This window comes from Megalops cyprinoides, chromosome 1 (assembly GCF_013368585.1).
Source record: "Megalops cyprinoides isolate fMegCyp1 chromosome 1, fMegCyp1.pri, whole genome shotgun sequence".
NCBI classification, from domain to species: Eukaryota; Metazoa; Chordata; class Actinopteri; order Elopiformes; family Megalopidae; genus Megalops; species Megalops cyprinoides.
In genome coordinates this window covers 19,438,443-19,460,923 of record NC_050583.1, presented here as the reverse complement: position 1 = coordinate 19,460,923, position 22,481 = coordinate 19,438,443, and the positions used below count along the sequence as shown (strand labels likewise).

Below are 22,481 nucleotides of genomic sequence, written 5' to 3'. Positions count from 1 at the left end.
AATTTAGCACCTCTACCACACGACACAAAAATTCCATTCAATGTGCATGAGTGATTTTCACACCCTAGTATGTCACATTCTCTCACACTGACAACAGTAATGAGAAGTCAATATCCAGTCTGAACACTTTAATGTTGACAGGTAAACAGTTGGTCCAGAACTATAATGATCAGAATAATCTCCAGGCGTCACAAAGTAGCACACAAAAAGCAAAAACAAAACAAAACAAAAAAAATGAATCAAACAGAACTAACTTATAAACCATTATGGTGAGAAAATGAACTACAAAAGGGAGGGGATTTAAGAAGGATACACAGCTGAAAAACCTTTGCAGGACTGGTCCCTGTCCTCTCAAATATTTGTCCTCATCAAATCAATGGTCTGAATGCTGAGTCCAGAAGCAGGGAACCGTAAACCACAAGGGGAAGGGCCAACTAACCTTCACATTAACGGTAAAGCAGCTGTGGCCATCAGACAAGGCGCCTTTGGCTAAATCATTCCTACTGCCATCCAGGAAGTCAGATGGGTAACAGCAGAAAGAGGCATTTACATGACTGACGCACACCTCAGGAGTCAGTTTATGTTGGACGATTCTGGAGGCATTTTGTGAAAGCATTTTTTCTCCCCCATTCTGTTTAGATGTTGCGCTCAAGAAGAGATGTCCAGCAAGCCTCACACCGGCTGTAAATTTCCACATTCACAAAACGGTGCTTTATTTATCAGAGAAAAAGTCCACTGAGATCTGAGAAATTTCTCATTGACCAAACAGGGGACCAAAACCGATGGCCAAAGACTATCCACCCCACTAGTGTATCTGGGGTTTTAATAAATGGTACAATGTGAAGGGGGATGAGCACAGATGAGGAAAACTTCTGCCATCATTCTTTAAACCTGCTAGGACTCAAGCAGTTGCACCACAGTTCCCTGATCACTCTGACACTCCTTTCCTTTGCGATCTGAATACCAACTTAGATAATACCCTTCCATCACATGCCTACTCAAACCAATCAGTCATTTCTACCAACACCATCTAGACCACACAAACCAAATTATATTTCATAAACATTGTATTTAGCAAAGGGCAGAAGGTGGTGCCCTGGCTGTCAAAGATGCACACTGACTTCCCTTTCACTACTGTGTCTGTGCCCTGGATCACTCATCAACATTGTGGTCTTCAGCAGCAGATGATGATTTAAGCAAGTGTCTGCACCTGCCCGTAATATTGATCTGAGGGGCAGCAGACAGCCAGGGCAGTGGCAAAGGGGCAATGTACAATTAAGGCAAAAAATATTTGTTTCACTCCTCTGTTTTGGAACTGGAATTCTCTTTAAGGCCACATAGCTACAGAAAATAGAACAAGATAAGTCACAATTATTCAAATGTCTTACTGGGGTAACATCTGAAGGGAAAAAAATGAGAAAGTGGCATATAGTTTTTGCTGAGATTTTGCAGGGGAAAGTTGCATCTGGTAAAACGACAGGACAGAGAGGGCGAGGATACCTCTCCATGTGCGTTTGACCCCCTCTCTGCATGAGTTTTCATTAGAGGCAGCTGGCTCCTCCATTAGGCTTTAACAGATCTCTGACAGACAAGGCCTGTGCTTCCACAGCCTGCATCACCCTACCTGCACCATACAGCTGTGTAAGGACCTTCAACCCATTTGCGCTTCTACGTTAAACTTCTCTACATCATCTACGGCTGTCCCTGTCCCTGATCGCTCTGGATAAGGCGGGGGAGTCTGAGCTCCCGTTTTCTTTTTTTGTTTCCATGTTGAACTCCCTCTACCCCGTTGGCCCACAACCCAAAGAAAATCTGAGAGTGAATGCTTAGTTAGGGGAGGGAGCAGCAGATAGAGAGCAGCTCTATCTTTCATTCACTGAACACTTAACAAGGCAGATCTTGGCTTAAAAAAAAAAAGAAAAAAAAAAACTCGCAAGGAGGAAAAAGGAATGTGAAAGACAAGGGAGGGGAAAGGGCAATTGAGAAGAATCAGGGGAATTATAGAGAATAGAAAGAGTAACGGTCATGGAGATTGATTAATAACAGCCATGCCAAAATATCAATTTTTTCTGCATCTTCCTTTTTCTTTACTTTAATATTTATGTTTAAACAAACAAATATGCAAAAACTAGATTGTACATCTTTTTGTTTGTTTTTCCACTTCCGTACTTCTTGCTGGGCTGTGGAAGACACCGTGGAGGAGGGGAGGTATGGGGTAGGGGTTGGAGGAGGTGCTATCCCTTCAAGCAGCACAAAACAATACAGGGTAGGTCAAGGACAGCTACAGTACAGTGGTATCAAATGTGGTTGCACTGGGGGGGATGTAGAACAGATGACCATGAAGAGCTGGACGGACAGAATTCTTTGACGCTACCGTAGTTAAGCAGTGAATTGGAAGGGATGGGGGGGGGGGGGGTAAGGAGGAGGGAAAAAAATGGAATTAAGAAAGAAATACAGGAATGATGGGATTTCTGAAGGCATCTTAGTCTTTCCAGTCTTTCTTGATGTTGAGGTTCCACTCCCAGGAGAGGTGGTCATGCTTGTCGTCGTCGGTGAACTTGGACTTGATATTGTAAGTGCCACGGGCCAGCATGCCCTTCGGGGCCTCCTCAAGCGGGGTTAGGAAATCGTATTCATTTGGTCGCGGCCCATAACTTCCCACCATGTAGTCTGACTTGTCAACTGGAAAAAAAGATAAATTATTACTGTTAGATGGAAAGCAAACAAAAAGAGGCACTCCTGATCAAATTACATGTGCATTTCATGGGTTAAAACTGATCTTTAAGAAATAATCGCAACTCAAACATGTTTATCAAAAAGTGACTGAGAGTCTGCACACTACTGAAAAACAACAGTGAAAGATGTATGATCAATGTTCACTTCGTCATATTTGTTACTTATTGGATCAATGTCAATGGAATGCTGCATTTTTAACATATCACTTTCATTGGAGACAAATAGTCTTATGGGACTCACTAGCTTGCTCTGCTAGTACAAACTGACCAAGTTTTAATCACAAACATAAATCTACCGTATTCCTTGAAGATGAACAGTTGGAACAAAGAAACAAAAAGCAACCTTTGTCTAGACCTCTTCAAAAAAAAAAAAAATAATTTTGGAGGAGACAGCTAGGAAAAAATGGATTGTCTCTCTTTTATTAAAAGAAATAGCGACATTTAATCCACACATCAGAGTGCAGACAAAGAGCCTGATTTTACATATTTACATTACATTTAGGTGCTTAGTGGATGATGTTACATAGGGTACACTTCTTACACGTCATCCATTTATACAGCTGGATATTTATACAGCTGGAGACAATTCTGAGTTGAGCACTTTGCCCAAGGGTACAACAGCTGTGCTACAGTCAAACTGGTAACCTTAGGGTTACAAGCTCTGCTCCTTGCACCCCTTCCTATCAGATGTGAACAATAATGCTCAAAAAAATATATAGCTCAGATGCGATAACATGCATTGACACTTTGCTAAAGGCTTTGTATTTTCTAAAGCATGTAATTTATGTCATGTAAAATGGATAATACTTGCAGGTGCCCTCTTTTGAGACACTAGTGTGCATACAGTCTAACTAGCTAACTACTTTATTTCTCATCCCACCCCACTAATCCACACACGTTAATTCGAATGAAAGATAAAACCGTGACTGAATGACATAAGACTGATTGTCAATTCACATAAGGCTCATCAGCAAAAACCCTGCAATGATTACTTTGCATCTCTCCACAGGATCGGTGCCAGTATCTGGAGATCAAGAGCTCCACAGAAAGGGAGAATGGCTGCCCAATTTAGCCACAGATAAATTCATTAAATATGTTCTCCCTTCAAACTGCAAGGTAAGTACATTGGGAAAAATGTGTCCTACCTCATAATACCTCCAAGCAGGTCTAATCCACTGTAAGCATGCAGGTGCACTCCAAGGAAAAAAAAAATCTCAAAATTAATTTTTAAATTTGCAAGCATTACTCTGGAAGGTGACCTCTGGGTACCAGGGACTGCTGGAACTGACACTGTGATGTCAGTACATTGACTAAAATCCTGTCATCCACATATTCATTTACAGCTGGACAAGATCAACATCCAAATGATGAGGCTTGTTTTTTTATTATTCGCTGAGGTTGTGGTAATACCTACAGCTTCTCAGTCACCACCTTTTCTCTAACATGTAAGACATCAAGAGATATGAGTTAAGTTAAGATGTGGAAGACACATCCCACTCAGATCTCATAAAGCACATTTAAAAGTGAACTAAACATAATGTAGTACAACAGTTAATCTGTGGGTGGGTGAATACCCGCTTGCTCAGAAAGTGCAGAGCACAGGGTGACATGAACTTTCAGCTGTAAAAAGGGGGAAACAAAGGCTGTGAGTGCTACAGCTAATATTCTGTATCACTCTAATGCCCGTCCTTCTCTCCATTCTTCTTAGATTATGATGACACATCATTTTCAATGCCATACAGTGGGAAACTCTTTGTATATTCACAGACATGATACAGTGAATTGGGTTTTAGTAAGCTATATCTGAAGCAATGTAAATAACTTGTTTTTGTTCACAAGTAACTGAGTACTTGTTAACATATGAAATGGGTCAACTGAATTAAAGTCAGAGTGTATTCTTTATCATGTTTTCACTTTAGCACTTTATATTTCATACAGAAGTAACAACAGGGGAGAGAACAAATGTGTCACCTCAGATTGGATTCCTTTTAAGGACCTCCACAACAGTCCTCTTTTTTTCCTCACCCAAATACAAGAACCATTTTCTTGTGTATTGATTGGAACTTACAGCTTCTGGCTTGAGTTTTTTCATAATTCCTGCCCACAGGGGTCACACACTCTGTGTCCACCACCTGCATTATTAGGTTTTAATATCAGGTCTAAAATCTGAAATATCCAACAAATTCTGAAGTAATGTCACATTCCAAAAAAATCTTATTACAACAAAATGACCCATGCTCAGGCTATTACCTCCTACCAGAATCATTACTAGAGCTGGGACTTGGGCAATTTTCTAACCATATATTGTATCCAAAATGTTCAACAGCTTGAAGCACCTGTTTTGGTTGAATTTATCTCAGCTGTCACTGCTTTAAAGAGCACAATTGCATGCTCATAGTATTGGTGTGCATCAAGTTATAAATTCACCTCACTTATTTCTATGAAAATTAAGCTTCAGTGCAAGTACATTATGTGAGGCAAGCTTTTCCTGTCTGTCGTTTACATTTACATGTACATTTATCCATTTGGCAGACACTTTTATCCAAAGCGACTTACAAGTGAGGTACAATGCAACACAAGCGAAAAACCATAGAGTCACAATATTAGAAGTACTGCATGACAAAAAACATAGTCCTTCGAGGCGGATTCGAACCAGCAACCTAAGGATGGCCATGCGTTACTCTACAGTCCTCCGTGCTACCAACTGAGCTATCGAAGGCAAATGTCATCATTTCTGACACTCTTATTTGTGGTCTGTCAAAAGAATATACAGTTTTATGACCATCAACAGTTTTTCAAATTCTATGATCAATGCACTTGTCCCACCCCTATCAATTACCCCTTCTGGTCTCCTACCAAGTTGCTTTCTGGAAACTGTGCCATCATTACAATGGTGTGTACCTGGTTCTCTGGGGGCTGTCATTTTCAAAAGCGTTAATTTTATATTATTAAGAAAAGCAGTAATGGAGGACAAAGAACAATAAAAGATGATGATAAACTGGTGAACACAGGCTCCTCTGGGAATGGGGTTGGGGTTTGAGCAGAAAACCCCAGTGGGAAAGAATGAAAGGCAGGAACTCACTCTTTACTCCTTTCCTGGAAGTCTGCTGCACATACTTGAGTCCTGACACTATCTCCTGGTTCACCTGTGAAGGCAACAGTTAATGGCGCTTGTGAAGACATAGCAGTTTCGTCTGGACCAAAGAACGCCTCAGCTCCAAGATCCTCTAAGGCGAGGAGCAATACATTTACACACAACTGTGAAGAAATGCAACACCTTCCTGTCTGACGAAAGGGTGAGATACTACAAGAAACCACAAATGGTTTTGCAAGAAAAACAATGAGCAATGGAGTGTACTCTAAACTTCATCAAGTATACTAAATCAAGTCTTTATCTAAAATATAACCTTCAGTGCAGATTTACAAAAATGCCTCAAAAACTACAGAACTCTCACAAATTTTGAACAAACGTCACATGAACCTAATAAATGGCAGAGAAATAAGGAAGACCCTTGTTATGGGTTATGGTTATGCTCTAACCTTGAAGCTGATTTTTATCCTGTACTCCACTCCCTCCTTCAGCACAAAAGACTGCTTCTTGAAAGACTCCAGGTCTCCTGTTAGAGAGAGGGAGAAACAGCAGGTAGTATGGATCATGCAATGTAGGACAGCCTGGCCCGCACTGTCAGCAGTTTGACCTGAATTCAATGAGCAGATTTTCCTCCTTACTATGCCTAACATGGTGCAGGACAGAGACATGGGTGCTGATGCGTCAGCTCTGCTTTTTGTTGAACATGTACATAGATTAGCTATGGTGTAAAACCACCCAACTCCATCAATTCGCATCATGATTCATTCCAGTAGTTATAGTGTCATAGCATTTAAGAAATAACAAAAAAATCTCTCACTCAATTTCAACTGAACATTAATACACGAGCCCTTTGCGTATAACACAAAACATCCTGAATCTAACTTGAGTGGTGGCATTAGACATTCTGATGTCAGATCTGTATCTGACAGCAGCCTAGTCAAACATTCTTAGCAAAAAGAGGGCAGACTGGCTCTATGGCACACAGCCCAAGTCTCCCTGACAGCCTAACAGATTTGCACAGCATACCAAAAATACTGAGACTCTGAAATGATGGACTGTTATTTCTAAATTTAAGAATGCTGCTTCCTCCCCTACCCACAGTCATGAAAAGTGAAAAACATGAGTGATTTTATTTTATTTCTTTACATTGCAAGGTCCTAAATTACTCCTCCTCTTGCTGTGATTTTGCCTATTGGAGGACATATCCACCTGTCCCCTCCCCCCCCCAACCCTTAGGTCAAGTCTCACTCCACCTCTTTTGTTCATGACCAACATATTCAGCATTCCTAAGAGTAAAGCCACACGGCTCTGTAGTGATTTAAAGCTTTACCGGAAAAGGTCAGCGTTCTTACTGATCATCTGCATCACTGAGGATGAGTCATTCTGAGCTCACTGCTGAACAATGAGGTAGCTACCTTCTTCAAGTACAACCAATTGCTGTAGGACTTTGGCAGTGTTCTTTGGTCCACATATATAAGAGCCAACATGTACACTTCCCCCCCTTTTCCTGGGGCTCAACCCAGTCATTTCTGAGCAAATATTCTTCTTTGACCTCCACAGACTCACTCACCTTGTAGATCTAGGGTCAGAGGGTTTGGAGCCGCATCACAAACCAAAGTCAAGCGTGTCACCTGGACATTCGGAGTGTTGGGGTCTGCAACCAGCAAAAAAAAAAAACAATATCATAGGCATTACAACTACTGCTCAATAATGTCTATCACCATTAGGTACTGCTTATTAGGACACTGGAATTACTGAAATGTACAGATTGAATAATGGGTGAATTAACAGCAAAGCAATGAAGAGAGTGCATCAAACATATTCCCAAGTGAACACAGAAAAAATACCTTGCACATGAAACACATAAACTCAACAAAAGCAGGATACACCTCGTCTGTAATCTCTTTCAAAACAATGACTGAGATGCAATTCTCAATTATATACATTAAATATGCCTACTCTGCTGCTGAAATGGGACACATCAATATTACTGCTTTCAACACGTGTCAGGGGCTGTTCCAGCAGCGCGACAAACCCTGTCGAAGCTCATTCAGTGCATGTTAGAGGGGGAAAATATCCTGTTTGCTGAACCAGTCTGTTTCACACTCACAGCGAGGAGTGCCTCCCCAGCTGTGTGATGTCTGTTTATCAGTACTTCTGGATTATCTAAATGAACCTGGCTTTGCTCACCCCGTGTGACCTCACACACAGCCCGAAAATCTCCACACACACTCCAGAGACACTAATGATGAGCCACCTCTGTCAAGGAAGCAAGCCCCCCCCCCCCCCCCCCCCCACCAGCTCAGACACCCACAGGGCTGAAATCAGGCCACTCCATCAAAGCAGCGGAGCAGGGAACATCTTAATCACAGACCAGTTTATTCTGAAACAGGAACCCAGGAGACAACCGCACTTCCCTGGCAGAGCAGACTGTCATATTGGTCCATACGGGCATTGCCACATGCATACGAGTATAAACACGTACCTGCGCTGACAGGGGTATTCCCCAGCAGGGCCTCCTTGTACTTTCGGAGGCTCTCATCATCCTTGTCCAGCTCCTGGATCTCCTGCAGGCTCTTCTGGGCCGGGGGCTTGTAGTTTACAGACTCGGGCTCTTCGTTCTCAGCGGCAATGGCTGCTAGCTGCTCCGGGGTGGGCTCCTGTTCAGCCATTTTTCTGAAAGGGAGACAAATGGTTGCAGATTTGGCAGGGAGTGGGAGAGAAGGCTCACAGCACCACTCGTGTCTCACACTTTGGCCAAAGGAAGTGCAGAAAACAAAAGGTGGATAGAAGAAAGAGGTAGAAAGGAATGGTGAAGGCAAAGCAGGGGACGAGGAACCACAAGGGGGTATGAGGAAAGAAGGGAGTTTCGTAATGACAAATTTCTGAAATATTTCAACAAACTGAACAAAGCCTCTGATTCCCGCCATATTCCTGACTACATCCGCATGTAAAGTACCTATATATAAACTTACAATGCGGAAACAGAAAGTGTTGACCTTGAACTAACATTTGTCTGTGTGACTTCAGCAACTGTCAACTGATAAAACAATTCTACAAATTTTGAATCCAAGCCAAACCAAAACTGTTATGCAAATTATACATTGGTTGTCAAACACAGCATTTAAGTGGTGCACATGAGACAGGTTCCCTACTAGTAATATCTCGTATGGAGAATTGTGTTACTTTGAGAGAACCATCCTCTTTTCATTCTCCTAAAGAAATCCATTTTATAAATGGTAATTTGTGGTCTTCTCTTTTAATTGTTCATCATTCAAATCAAAACTTATGTTGACAAGAAATGAGGTCACATGCCTTAGAGCCTGTTCACTCGCAGCTCAACTTCCCCCACTGGTGTTTGTCACACTGTTAACAGGTCAAAGGAAATACTGCACTGTTGTGAACTGTGACAACTGCAGGGGTGAGTCAGAACACACATCTTTAGCAGTATTTCTTGAACACACGTCCCTGGCCAGCATAATGCCTTCATTTCCTGCCAGCACTTACTATTTTCTCTTTCATTCAGTTTAGTTTCATTAGGATGCAGGATGCTGTGCACCAATACAGGGGACCCAAGTGGATAAGGGTCAGCAGGTTGCCTTGCCTCACCACTCTCAGCCACCCTTGCAAGTTAGTAGGATGTCGTCAGTGGAGTAGCACATATCCTCCAATGAGCATCCACTTCACTGTGCACTGTGTGAATTATAGTGTGAATTGCAGCGTGAAAAAAGAGAAGTTTGCTACATGCAAGCGCAATCAACAGCATTGCATTTGCCTAGCTTCAGCACTTTCACATGGGTGCAGACAGTGTCACAGTGAGCTAAGTAAAATATACAATTCCAAAACAGGAATACATAACGAGGGGAAAAAAGCCACACACTGATAGAAACACTTTTGATATACTGAATACAAGTACACTTATAACAATGCGTAGATAGATCTCTGTAAACTGATCACCTTAGTTTAAAGAACACCATCTTTGTCAAAGCTTATTTTGGGTTTTAATTATTTTTTCCTTTATGGGTCAGGGTGAAAATACATAATTATGTACAGTAATAATCAGTGCCTTTTTAATACAAGTCCTTCAAATGACATCCTCGATGACTGGTATCCTATTTGTTTAAAAGCTCATCCGAGGCATGAACATGGCATATATCATTTTTGCCATGAAAAGAGCTATAGCGCCTAAACAGAATCTTTGGAAAAGTAACACAAAATGATGTCTGGAAATATGTGTCCTTTAACACCCACCCAGCACAGTATTACTGGAAAATTTTCCTTCAAGTCCATGACATAATTTAGGAGGGTTACAAAAGCAGGCAGGGCTGTGTTTATGCCAAATGAACGAATAGTTCCTGACCCAGCAAGGTCTGCGCTTTCAACCCGAGAGGTCCACAAATCTTCTGTTACAGTATACTTGAAGTCTGTTCAAAAAATACTCAACTATTTTATTTTTTCCCCAAATAATTTGTATGGCTTTCCCCATAAATTTTCGTGTTCTCTTGCATTTGACCATTCGTTCCTTTGCAGAGACTGGGACAAAAACGGGTAAATGGAACACAGTTCGTGAAACAGGTGGCTCAGAGGTTTATGACAGAGCAGCTCTCCATAGTTAAATCTCCAGTAATCTCACTGCAAGCTCTGTGGTCAACTACTGATTCACATCATTGAGAAGAAGAGGAAAAAAAAAAAAAAGTCTGAAGCAAACCAAATTAATGAGGCTGAATGGTTTTCAGATTTGTCCTGATTACACAAAACTAATCCCCTACTATATGTGTGTTGGGTAATACAAAATATGACAGGATGCAGGTGAAGAGAAAGACAAAAGGGGTGAGAATAAAAAAATTAGCAATGAGTTGACAGAAAAGATGGCCTTGGGAAAACAGTAAATTCTGACAGGTTTAACGTAGTACAGACATACATTTTGCAGGGTAAAAAAAAAAAGCACCACCCACTTGCACTCAGCTTAACTGTCTACGTGTCTCTACGTGTAGACACACATATGCAGAGACATGTAGGCACACTACCTTTAAACAGACACATACCGGAAATCACATGCGTGCCTTCACTTTAAGTAACACAGAGCGGGACCTCTGCAACAATGGAGATTTTGCAGAGACTGAAAACAGGTGTTTTTTTTTGTGTGTAGCACAAATTAGCTGCTACTGCCATGACACCACGCGACATCAATGGACTGGAATGTGTCTGCCTCCATGTTCACATAACTTGAGTATCGTACTGCCAGCAGAGATCAAGAGCACACTGCCGCTTTGCTGTCATTTAAGATAACTTCCAGCTCCGACAGAGTGTGCCGATTCATTTAGGAGTTGGTTCAAGGGCTCAAAGAGGTCAGGACTCAATAATAACAGAACCACTGTTCACCTTCAGGTGTGAACTGCTGAATACTTTTAGAGGAGGGTAGGGTTAACTGTGAAACACAAAAATTATTCTTTCACAAAGCCATTACTCTAGTTAGAGTACACACTAATTTATATATCAATAATTTCAAGATACACTTAACTTCTACAGTTAAAAAAAAGATATCACTGTTGGTATCATATTTGATCTGCAGCTGTCCTTCCCTGCCTGCTCAGTGCTGTTTTGTAGAATAACCCCCTAAACTGAAATGTGTTTCTATTCCTGACACATTTCAGGCTTTTCAGCCAACATTTTCACAGCTGTCCTCATACAGAAACTTAATTAATAGGTTCACTTCCCTCAACCATCATGTATCTGATTGATTCTGCTTTAACAGGACCTGCACCATTTCTCAAAGATATACATCTTGGCTGACCAAGATCATTTGTCAATTTAAGCAGCGGCGTACAAGAAAGGAAATGAAGTGGAAGGCATGTGGTCTTCACACAGATTACCGAGGGCTTACATGTTGGAATATAATCAAGATGTAAAATCTGTGAGATCTGAGTACTTCTCTCCTAATGGCAATACCAGAAATAACTCTGGCTGTTTGCTGAAAGGTGCTGATCACATTGTTAATCCTTTTCCTGGTAATTAGGACACTTCTCTTTCACAATATGAGGATTTTTTCATTAATAAGAAATTACATTCCTCACTCTGGTTTGGATCATTGCTGATCAACTTGCCATGATATCGAAAACAACTGGAATAATAACTACTAATAATAATTACTACTATTGAGCTAAGGGACACAAAGTTGTCTGACCCCCTTCAAGCTGTTTTTTCAAATGTATTCTCACTACACTCCAGATGTCTTTCACAATGGCGTGGATCTCTACTGATTAAATTATTCACAGCCCCTTACAAATAAAGCATGAATATGAGTGTAAAATATTTTTTTTGTTTCTTAAGAGAATAAAAATATATTTTTTGCATTAGGAAAGACAGCGATGCACACAGCTATTCATTCTTCAAATCTACACCTTTAATACAAACACAAAATAAGTAGCTTCCAACAGTTTAATATTGCTGAATCACAGATTCTCCCACTTGACACTACTAGCCATATGAGAGTCTGAGAGAACAAACTGTCTTCATCTGAAAAGACAGAACACAGGGTCAAGTCATATAAAGGAACATCAGAAACCCTGGGGAACATTACTTTAGAATGGTGAGTATTCAGCTGGTGTGGCCTGAACTGTTTTTTGAACCTTTAATAAATTAAGTACCAACAGGAAGGCCAAGGTTCAATAGGGGTGGCTAGGTTAGCCAGGGACCCTGGTTAAAGATGACCCTTATCTCCAGAGTCAGATCTTTTTGTCTTTTAACACAGTCAATTGATGTCTTCTTTTCAATTAGACTGAATTAGATACATTTTTCCTTTCAAATATCCTTCAAAATCACCACTGCCAGAGGTTTAAACATAACTAGCAGGACAAATGTCACAAGCATCCTAACCTCCAGGATAATCTGAAATTTTACTACTGACTCAAAGCACTATGAGCTCTGAAAAAAATACAAATCTTGCAAAAATGCATACCCATTAGCAGGCCCAACTAAATCGCCTACACTACCTGCCTAATCTCCGGGCAAAGTGCAATGTTACTTCCATCCTAACACCTACACTCTGGAATTCCCTGCCAAGACATACTATGTTGTGTTGTCTGAAATTCTGTTTATATGTTAAATCTCTTTTCAAATCTAACTAAATTCATTTAAATCCCATTTTAATGATTAGTTTTACTCTATCATTTTTTCCACGTTCACTATTTTCTTGCAAGATTTCTGCTGTTGTATGTTTTGATCTTTAATGCCATTTTCGAATTTTGTTTTGTGTTGAAATGCTTTGAGCTCAATTAGCAACAAAAAAAGACTACAGTCATTATGCTTATTGAACATCAATTTCACAAACTCATCGCAGGTTGTTCAGACTACGTAACAAGAGCTGCTGTGTTCATTCACAGCTGACATCATTGGTTTGGTGACACCATCACTGTAACTCTCAGCTGCACACGGGTCATCCTAGCCCTGAGACAAAGTGACGTTCAGAAAAAGAGAACTGGGAAAGGGAGTACGGAAGGAGGAGGACAACTCAAAATCCCCTAAAGCAGGGGTGTGAAAATATTTTAAGCTCTCTCATACCTGCCTGAACAGGGAACTGTGCAAGTGGAGCTCGTTGGAATTCCACAAATCCAGAATGTGTGGGCCATGGAACATGGATTTCAAACTAAGAAATGTGCCTCAACAGAGACCAGAAGACTGGCAACGGTAAAGGGTCGTTCTGCATGTCAGTAACCAGCTGGTCCCATTTCTTTGGGCTTTTATAGTTTCCACAAATATTTTACCTTGGGAAGAATCACCGTAATGATATTTGCAGAACAGAATCAGCATCCATTCAAGATACGGAGATACAGGCAAAGCTGACCCACTTACCACAACCCATCTCTGAACATCAGAGATCATCATCTGAGTTTCTGATTGGATGGAAAAATCAATGCATCATTTTAAAGCTATTTAACAGAACCATCATTTAACACATTTCTCTGGAGGATAATGAAAGTACCACAAGCAAAAAACACATACAATCCACAAAAACATAGTTTCTTAAAACGGTTTCTTTTGAATTAGCCCTGAAGTTCCTCCTACACACCTCTTTATCAAATGACACATTCCTGTTGGAATTCTAGTACAGACCTGAATTCAGTGTCAAGATAACACTTTCTGCTTTTCTGTAATTGTGAGGACAAATATACTGATCTTCTATTGACATCTTCTACTGAAGACTGTATTTATCATTTTCAGGGCGATTCAGTAAAATAGAGATTTTTTTAAGGGATTTTGTGAGCCATGGGTTAGGACTCCGAAGTGATTAGTAACCTCACAGAAGCAGACTAACAAACTAACAAACTAACTAAGAAACGCAGTAGGCCAAGATTAGAGACCTTTAGCTGGACTAATGGCATAGAAGGTACTAGAAGAGGAGTGCTAACTACATTCTGTGAATGCTCTGATAAACATCTGGTGAAATCATTGACTTGTACAGTGGATTCCTCAAAACATCTTACATCTCAACAGCATTCTAAGCAAGACAAATACATGCCTGATAACCCTTGGGGATACAATAAAGGAACCTTAAAGTAAACATATATCACTTCTTCTGGGAAGAAGGGATGCTTACTTCAAATCCCTCACAGCCTAAATCAACATGCATTGGTTCTGTTCCATATCTATGCCTTTGGTTCCACCCCTAACCCTGACAATGCCCACACAAATTGTGCACTTGGGAGAGCTCCACTTTTTTACCAAAAAGGAACAGTGATGTGTCTGAGCAGCAATTAAGTGTTAATCACAGGGAGTCTGGAAGACGAAGGGGAAGGGACGAAGAAACAGTCTTATGTAATTACAGTACTGTGTCTATAGCCATACTCAAGATTCTTTCCTGTCACCGAAAACAACATCTCCTCCCCTTTTTTGTTTGCGAAAAAGTGTGTGTCTGTGGAAGACACGGGCAACATGACCAATGTCAACATTTCACTCTGTGTCTAATAGTTATTTTCAGATATCTGAACAACAAGTTATTGCATTTGGCCACTAGCACACATTCTGATTATATCTCAGGAAAATGTGTTTGTGACATCAATAATGAGCAACCCGTTACAGTGTGGTAGGGTAAACCTGGCAGTCAGACGGAGTGATGTTGCCCAGAGTAACAGGAGAGAAGGCAGCTGGGAGGTAGGGGTTATGCCAGCCCAGGAAGGAATGAAATAAATAAAAGGCATTTAGAATACCCTGTGAGAAATCTTGTGGGCTAACCCCCAAGAAGTCTAAAGTGAATAGCAGCGCTGAGATCACAGCTGAAAGGTTACCAAGTCTGTTCTGCTCCGTTCTGGATTTTGGCATTGAGTCGAAATTCTGTTTGACTGCTTCCCTTGGAAACAGTAGACCCATAATAGCTACTCGAGTGAAAAACAAAAGGCCTAATGCAAGGCAGCCCATGCAGATTTTATGTATTGGTCAATAGTAAATGCAGTATTCATGGCTGCAAAAACCTACTTCAATATAAAACTGGGAATTTGGTAGGATCAGCCAACAGAAGAGCAGGTGGCTGGAAACATTACACTTTGAAGCTTCATTTTGATTAGACAGTGAAGCAACACCTCAGCTGGGCTGCATTCATACAAATAACTGGAATGGTATAGATCAGGATGAACAGGAAGACAGAGACAAGGCATCACGGCATGCAATCAAAGTCCGATTTCAAACTGTGCTCACAAACCCAAGGGAGAAGACTACTTATTTTCTTGAGAATATTACAGTTTTTTGCAGAGGAGACGCATCCTGCTATCAATCACGAGATATGTTAGCTTCTTTTGAAACAGGTGGATAAAGAGCAGACACAACAGGTTAACACACTGTTTTAATGGTGAGTGTTCCTGTTCTCCAAGTCTGAGAAACAGACCCCACACTTTCATATAAACAAGAGTCTCTGAAAGCAGGACAGAAATCTATGGCTCTTGTGAAAAATAACACCAGCTAAGGAGGGGGGCTTTGTAAGAAATAGGCTAAACAGGCAAAAGGAAAAGGTCTAAGCAAGGTGGGACAGAACCTCCCATACTCCCACCAGAGAAGCCACTTCCATCTACACCTGAAGAATGTTTGAAGTATATGTGAAGTAAGTTTACAAATTTTAAGCATGAGAAGAAATGACTGCTAACATGTTCTTCACCTACAGAACCACAGAGGGTAGGATCCACAATTATGCTGCTCTAATCCCACCTGAATTTTAATTAATTTATTTTCACTTCCATCTAGCACCACACCTTTTTGGATCTCTCCATAACGCTAACACATGAGAACATTTACACTACATGACTTCATCCAACATTCATTACTTGTGTACGTGTTTGAGTAATAGCAGGTTCCAATTCTACAGGTTATATTACATGTATTTCATTTTTACTTATAACTACAATGACAAACATACGATTGAAATGACAAAGGGCATTATTGCAGAGCAGAAATTTGAAAAGCTTTCCATCTTCTGTCAAAATAACATTTAAACAGGCCAAAGGCTGACTGTCAATGACACTGATAAAACTAAACAGCAATCCAGCTAAAGTTTCCAATGACTAGTTGTGGCTGTGTCTATGCTCTTCTTATATAAATCCATATAAAGGTTTACATTTTAACCAATAATGTTTTACTTACTTCTGACTTACTGCTGACCTCACAATATCTTAGGGGTTGAACTTTTCTGGTATCACAGGTTTTGCATGGAAACGCATAACAAAGTTTGTTGGCTATACGTGTGCACTTGCCCGCCAGCCTTTGATCCTGGTGCTGGTACTTTTGTAATGGCTGTTTTAGTGAGAGACAAGGGTTTCCCGGAAATTGTCAAGGCAGCCGTCCTAGGCAAGAAATACTATCGACTTGGAAGCAGACTGGCCATTCTAAAAGTAAACAATGCACAAAAAATATGGGCTTATTTTTCACCCAATGAAAACAAATGCTTGCACATGGAGTGGCTCAGAAGTTTCAAGTGACGGATCTCAGCCAATAAGACTCGAATGATGCTCACGTAATGTGGGTGGGTGTTCCAAAGCAAAACAAGGCTCCTGCTGGTTTTGAAATGTCACATAGCTGCTGGTTTATTAGATATGATGCATTAAATAATCAGCAGTTCTTTTCTGTCACTGAGTTTTGCCAGAACTTGATTCATCAGCTTACAATGACCTAAATATAAAATAAGCATGTTTTAGTCACTGTAAAAAATAAATAGAAAAATGCATGGGCATTAACTACCAAAAATTCTTGAGGCTGCTATCGCTTTTCAAATGGCATGAGGAAAATTTTAAATTAACATTGAGGAAATTAACAATACATACTCAATTTTTTTCACATCTTCACAGCAATGTAACAGTCAGTTGCAAATTCTGGTGGCAACAAGGATAATGCTTCTATAAACAAACATTTCTTCATATCAAAATTCTTTGTTATCAAATGAAGAACAAAATGTTTGCTTCCGTTTCTTAAAGCGGTGAAGAAGCTAACAGTGTACAGAGCACTGTTACCATTCAGCTCTGCAAGTATTTCCATTGAGATGTTTTTCTAAGGTATTTAAAATTGTTAAAATTCACTAGTAATGTAATTCACAAAGGAATGTAATTCTAAGAAAATGGTCCATTATACTTCCACATCTCAATTCTTACCAAGCTGGGCTATAAGGCTAGAGCTACTATGATAGAGTGCTTATTTTGTTCTCACATGAAAGAGAACTTGCACAAGCTCCAGTTTTTTGCAAAATATGCCATCCAGACAAGAAGATAAGAATGAATATTGCATTATGATGAAATTGTGTGCATAATACGGCTAACAATGAATCGTTATACAAGGCCTCCTTTGTTTCCATGTTTCTAGCACTATGCTCCCTAAAAAACAGGAGAAGAAATCTCATCCTTTTTTTGCTCTGCAGCTACTGCAGAAGTGGGTAATATGATTTCTGCAGCACCCATTGCAGATTCAGTTGTGCCAATTTGCTCTGCATAACCTGAATCACATAGTAAATTGCCCAGCACATACACAGAAGGCATTTCACTGAGTCTCTGGGTGGAATATAAGATGGATACATGGTACAGTACAGAAGCTGGCTGTGCTACACCAAAAGGACTGTAACCTAAAGGATCATTTTGACAAAGACTAACAACTTTGTTATGCTAAAATATCACAGTGTTAGCATATAAAAATCGATTTAGTGACATCACATTTAGTGACCTCATTGCCACAATGAATTATTAGGTTGAAGTGCACATATGTTCTATAATATATCATTTATTTTGAGAATAGTTAGAAGTTGCAATTAGGGATTTTTCACAGACTGTGCTGGATGCGTAAACAGCCTGTCAAACAAGGAACTGTGCCCTAACAAACCTGCAAACAAAATAAAATGAGAATTATATAAAAATTCATGTCAATATGCACAAGATAACCTGACAGCAAAGTGAGCCAAACACCTGGCTTCTCTTGTAAAGCCCTTCATCCACCCCAAGCTGTACATCATTTTCAGTCTAATATGGCTGGCATAACACATTTTAAACAACAGCCCAGAATCAAACCATTAATGCCACTGGCAAATGACAGACACTGCTGAGTATCATGCAAGGCGCAAATTTCACACTAAGGCTTTAGTCTCTACATAAAACATACACAGCCTGTCAAAGGTTATTGCTGGGAAGATCTCAAGAAGAATTGGAGGAAAGACAGTAATAACCACATAATTTCTCTGGGTGATGTATTCTGGGCAAATGTTTATATTGTATATAGACCTAGAGTTAACATAAAGCTTTAGCTTATCCACTAGTAGAGCCTTTGGCTATATGCTGAACCAGTACAGTCAAACCTTTCTAGGTCATGAGCATCAGAGTGAATCGCTTGTGTCCACTGTGACTGCAAAAGAAACCTGCTTCTTCTTCAGAGACACCTCCATCTCTCAGAGCAACACAGAAAAATGCGAAAATGTGTACACTCAGTGCAGATGTGTACAGTAAATAAATATATGCCTCAGTGTCATGGAGCAGTATGTATGTGTGTGCCCAAAAGTGTTTCCCCCCCCTCACAAATCCTCACCAGTAATAAAGAAACCTAATCAGAATCAAATTTGCTACAACATTTACACACACTGGAGGAATATGCTGACATGTTGAGCCACCACAAGTGTTACTCTGTGGAGACTAATGCAGGTCAATGCAATGCCATCCACTAATCTGCACTGGAATGAGAGACCAAATTCACATTTACCAAATTGCAGAAGATCAGCTGATCACTGCCCCACAGGCTGTATCTCTGTCTCTCTATGTGGACAGCAATAGAGTATTGATGAATCAGCAATGCGATCTAAGTAGATGTGTTTTAGAGCTAAATGTGATTCACTGGAAGTGGGAAAATGCACACCAAAACTAATCACTACACACTGCAACATTAATAGCTTGGTCATAGCAGACATGTGACAATTTGGTATTCAACATGAGGTTTACTGAAAAAGGGGAACCGCAAATCACAGCTAGGGGCTACCTGAGCCAAGCCGTTACCCATGAAGATAGTCACATGTATGAAGCGGCACAGCAGACCTTGCAATAAAACTCAAAACAAAGTGTCCTTTAGAACAACTTCAAATGGAATATTCCACTACAGAGGGTACAGTCCACTCTGAATGCATCACTTACTAAACACTTCCCAATTTGTTGCTAAAAAGAACTTGTGCTAGTTTGCACGGAGCTGAAGAAATAATGCTTACATGTGTCTTATTAAAGTACTAATCACAAAACATATCTATTATCCAATGAATGTGCATTGATGTTCATACAGAACCGAGTGAGAAAGTCTGAAGGCACATCACCCTGCTGACACCACCCTGACCACAGAAATGGCACTAGAATTGCAATCAGGGACAGGAAATGCGAAGTGGTTTCAGATTCGGGTCAGCAGCAATCAACACACAATGCAGAAACCCTCAAATATGAGCAGACACCTCATTAGATTCACAGTTACAACACATGCTAACAAATTGACCACATCGTTAATGGAACTGAATCAATCTCCTGCATTTACTGTATATGGGCTGATAAAAGGGGTTATCACATCTTTACTAAAGCACATTACTAAAGCAATTTGCCAACTAGTGCAAAATATATGTTTGCTTTATGAATACCAATGCTTATGGCAGTAAAATCTGACCAAGAAAAACGCTGCATTGCAGCCACAAGTTTTTTCGCTACCAACTCGTCACAGTCTACCCGAGCAAAATGTTTCTCGCGTTTCACAACACTGGATAAATAGTAACAGACAACATTTGTTTGATCATCAACTACATCCAAATTTAGTTTAATTTAAAATACAGTTGTATTTATTCGTCCTGATTTACGGTATTGGACAGGAAGTACAGATAGCTAGCCAGCCACGCTCTATGCCTACTCTCACCAAACTCGGACTAAATCAAATCTGGAGAGTCGAGAAGTAACTTGTAACAATTTATATCACAATCTAGCTAGCCACCTGCTTAAACGTAACTGAAAGGAAACAAGGTTTTAAAAACGGATTTCCACTGCGCTATTTCCGGGTAGCACCAAATTCAACTTTCAACACTCTAGGGCTAGCCAGACAGAACGGCCCAGCAGATGTGACATCGGATGTCATAAATCCAAATTTAAGATTAAATACAAGACGTTTCGTCCTCCAAAACTATGCGTTAATACGTGTTCTGTACCTCACTTTCCTTCTCATTCGGAATCAACCTTAATTTTGACTACATGAAGTACACAAGTGGCTAGCTTGTTAGCATGCATTCGCTTAGCTTGCCACCTATTTAATGAATTAGCTAGATACTAGACAAACTACGATGGTGTGGAGATAGCGACCTACCCTAAACTTAGCTGTAGTTTCATTAACTGTTTAGCTAACAGAGGAAATCAAAGCGCACAGACAGAATACCAGCTATGTATATACCCAGCGAACGACCTGCAGACAATTTACCGACTATCTAAAACACTGCATAAATATGAAGAAGCTGTAACTGCATGGGCGAATGTCTGTTACTTAACGAGCTGGCAACAACACGGCTAGTGTTGCAATGAAATGAGGCAATGATGATACATTGCTAGCTAGCAAGTTGGAATGAAAGACCACTGGAATATCAGATCGCTAACTAAATCCTGTAAAAAGGAGACAAGATGGCAATATAGCTCGCTGATTGACACAGATGTAGACTGTGTTCTCTACAGTTGTTTTGGAATTACTACCCGAGCGGATCCTTGCCGTTTTACCTTACGTTTACCAGTTGCTCCGAGTGTGCTTCTGCTGCTCCGCTCCACCGGGCAAGTATGGCGATTAGGGAGCGGAGCCGCCCGTACAACACACTTCCGGGACTCGTACCGCGCGCGACTACGTTGGACTACCGTGGTGGCGCACGCTGGTCTTGAGAGCACAAGAACTATTGTTTGCCAAATTTGTCACAAAAGATTAGTAATTCTAGTGCGTACCTAAATGCATGAGACCATGAGATGAATAATGTGTAACCAGTATGGCCTTGATGTTACAGGCCTTGCAATACCATGTTCAGGATTTTAACCTATACTTTAGGCCTTGCGTTAAAACCACTGCACACTGCAATTGAAATGTCGTCTCATGATCGAAGCAATCATTAATTAAAACTGAAAGAAACGCTGTAAGGGCCACTGCTAGCTTTAATGTGACGCTAGATGTCAGAATTTTACAACGAATGAAAAACGTGGACCTATCTGTAGTGTTACAGAATGGTGGCCAAAATGGAAAAAATGCTGGAAGGCTTTTATTCTTTACCTGTCCTAGCAGTTGGTGGTCAACCTAAACCACTCTACTCCGTACTTAATACAGAATATAAGAATGACAATCATGGAACAGATGTCGTTGGGTCTGGGATGGAATGACTTCTGCTAAAAAGGCCTATGTCTCTACTATATTTCTAGTTTTCTTTACCAATCTGTCAAGTGCATCAGGGCAGCTGCTGATGCTCAAGCCCCCCTCAAACTTCTAGCCACCACGAGCAACAGAAAAAACCACCAACCCACCATGATGACGGAATTTAGTGTTTAAGTATCAATTCTGAAACAAATACTTGCGAAAATAGTGAAAACTTATTGATACCACAATGATACCACCATACGGTGCATTAAACAATATTAGCCTAATCAAATCACACAAACCCAAGACACAACATTCCAAAGTCATGCTTCCCAACGTCTCTCACCAATGTTCTCTCAATGTCTTTCAACCTTACCACCCGAGGAGAATGTCTTTAAAACTTAGCTCAATCTACATAGCTAAATATAGACAGATAGCTACATATAGTTAGTTCTGACGTGGCCAAGGGTGGCAAACATTATGTGATGATGGCTTATTTATTTTTTTTTTTTACAAAAGGGCCTACCTCACAAGGGAGCACCAAAGTGCTCCTGTCTCACTCAACAGTCTAAACTAGCTACATGGCGCTAGCTAATTGACCTCTGTTCGTCATCGTCCTCCCTGGCATTTTTAACCAACGTCCCTGCTTTGGAAATCGTCAAAATGGCCCCGCAGTAATGTTAGGGCGTTTTCAGACCTATAGTTCGATTTCTTTGGTCTACAGCAGGGAATAAATTGTTACAATGTTGCATAGTGACGTAGGTTCGGTTCGGTTTCACATGGCATTATTTCTAAAAGGACCAAAA

The 22,481-nt window shown here is 40.5% G+C and overlaps 1 protein-coding gene across 1 annotated transcript; it reads right to left on the bottom strand.

Annotated features, from left to right (window-relative positions):
* Nucleotides 1-314: 314 nt before the first annotated feature.
* Nucleotides 315-21,137, bottom strand: LOC118781342 (rho GDP-dissociation inhibitor 1-like). Its single transcript, XM_036534338.1, has 6 exons — nt 21,060-21,137; nt 8,312-8,502; nt 7,397-7,480; nt 6,276-6,352; nt 5,818-5,881; nt 315-2,682 (listed from the first exon to the last, which is right to left on the bottom strand). The coding sequence occupies exons 2-6, from the start codon at nt 8,496-8,498 to the stop codon at nt 2,483-2,485; spliced, it is 612 nt and encodes a 203-aa protein (XP_036390231.1). The 5' UTR covers nt 8,499-8,502; nt 21,060-21,137; the 3' UTR covers nt 315-2,482.
* Nucleotides 21,138-22,481: the final 1,344 nt, after the last annotated feature.

Excerpts from the sequence above, each read along its gene's own strand:
- LOC118781342 (XM_036534338.1), bottom strand. The coding sequence starts at position 8,498 with ATGGCTGAACAGGAGCCCACCCCGGAGCAGCTAGCAGCCATTGCCGCT. Across the intron at positions 6,353-7,396 it reads TCTGACCCTAGATCTACAAG|GAGACCTGGAGTCTTTCAAG; the intron begins GTGAGTGAGTCT and ends TCTCTCTAACAG. Across the intron at positions 5,882-6,275 it reads GGATAAAAATCAGCTTCAAG|GTGAACCAGGAGATAGTGTC; the intron begins GTTAGAGCATAA and ends TTGCCTTCACAG.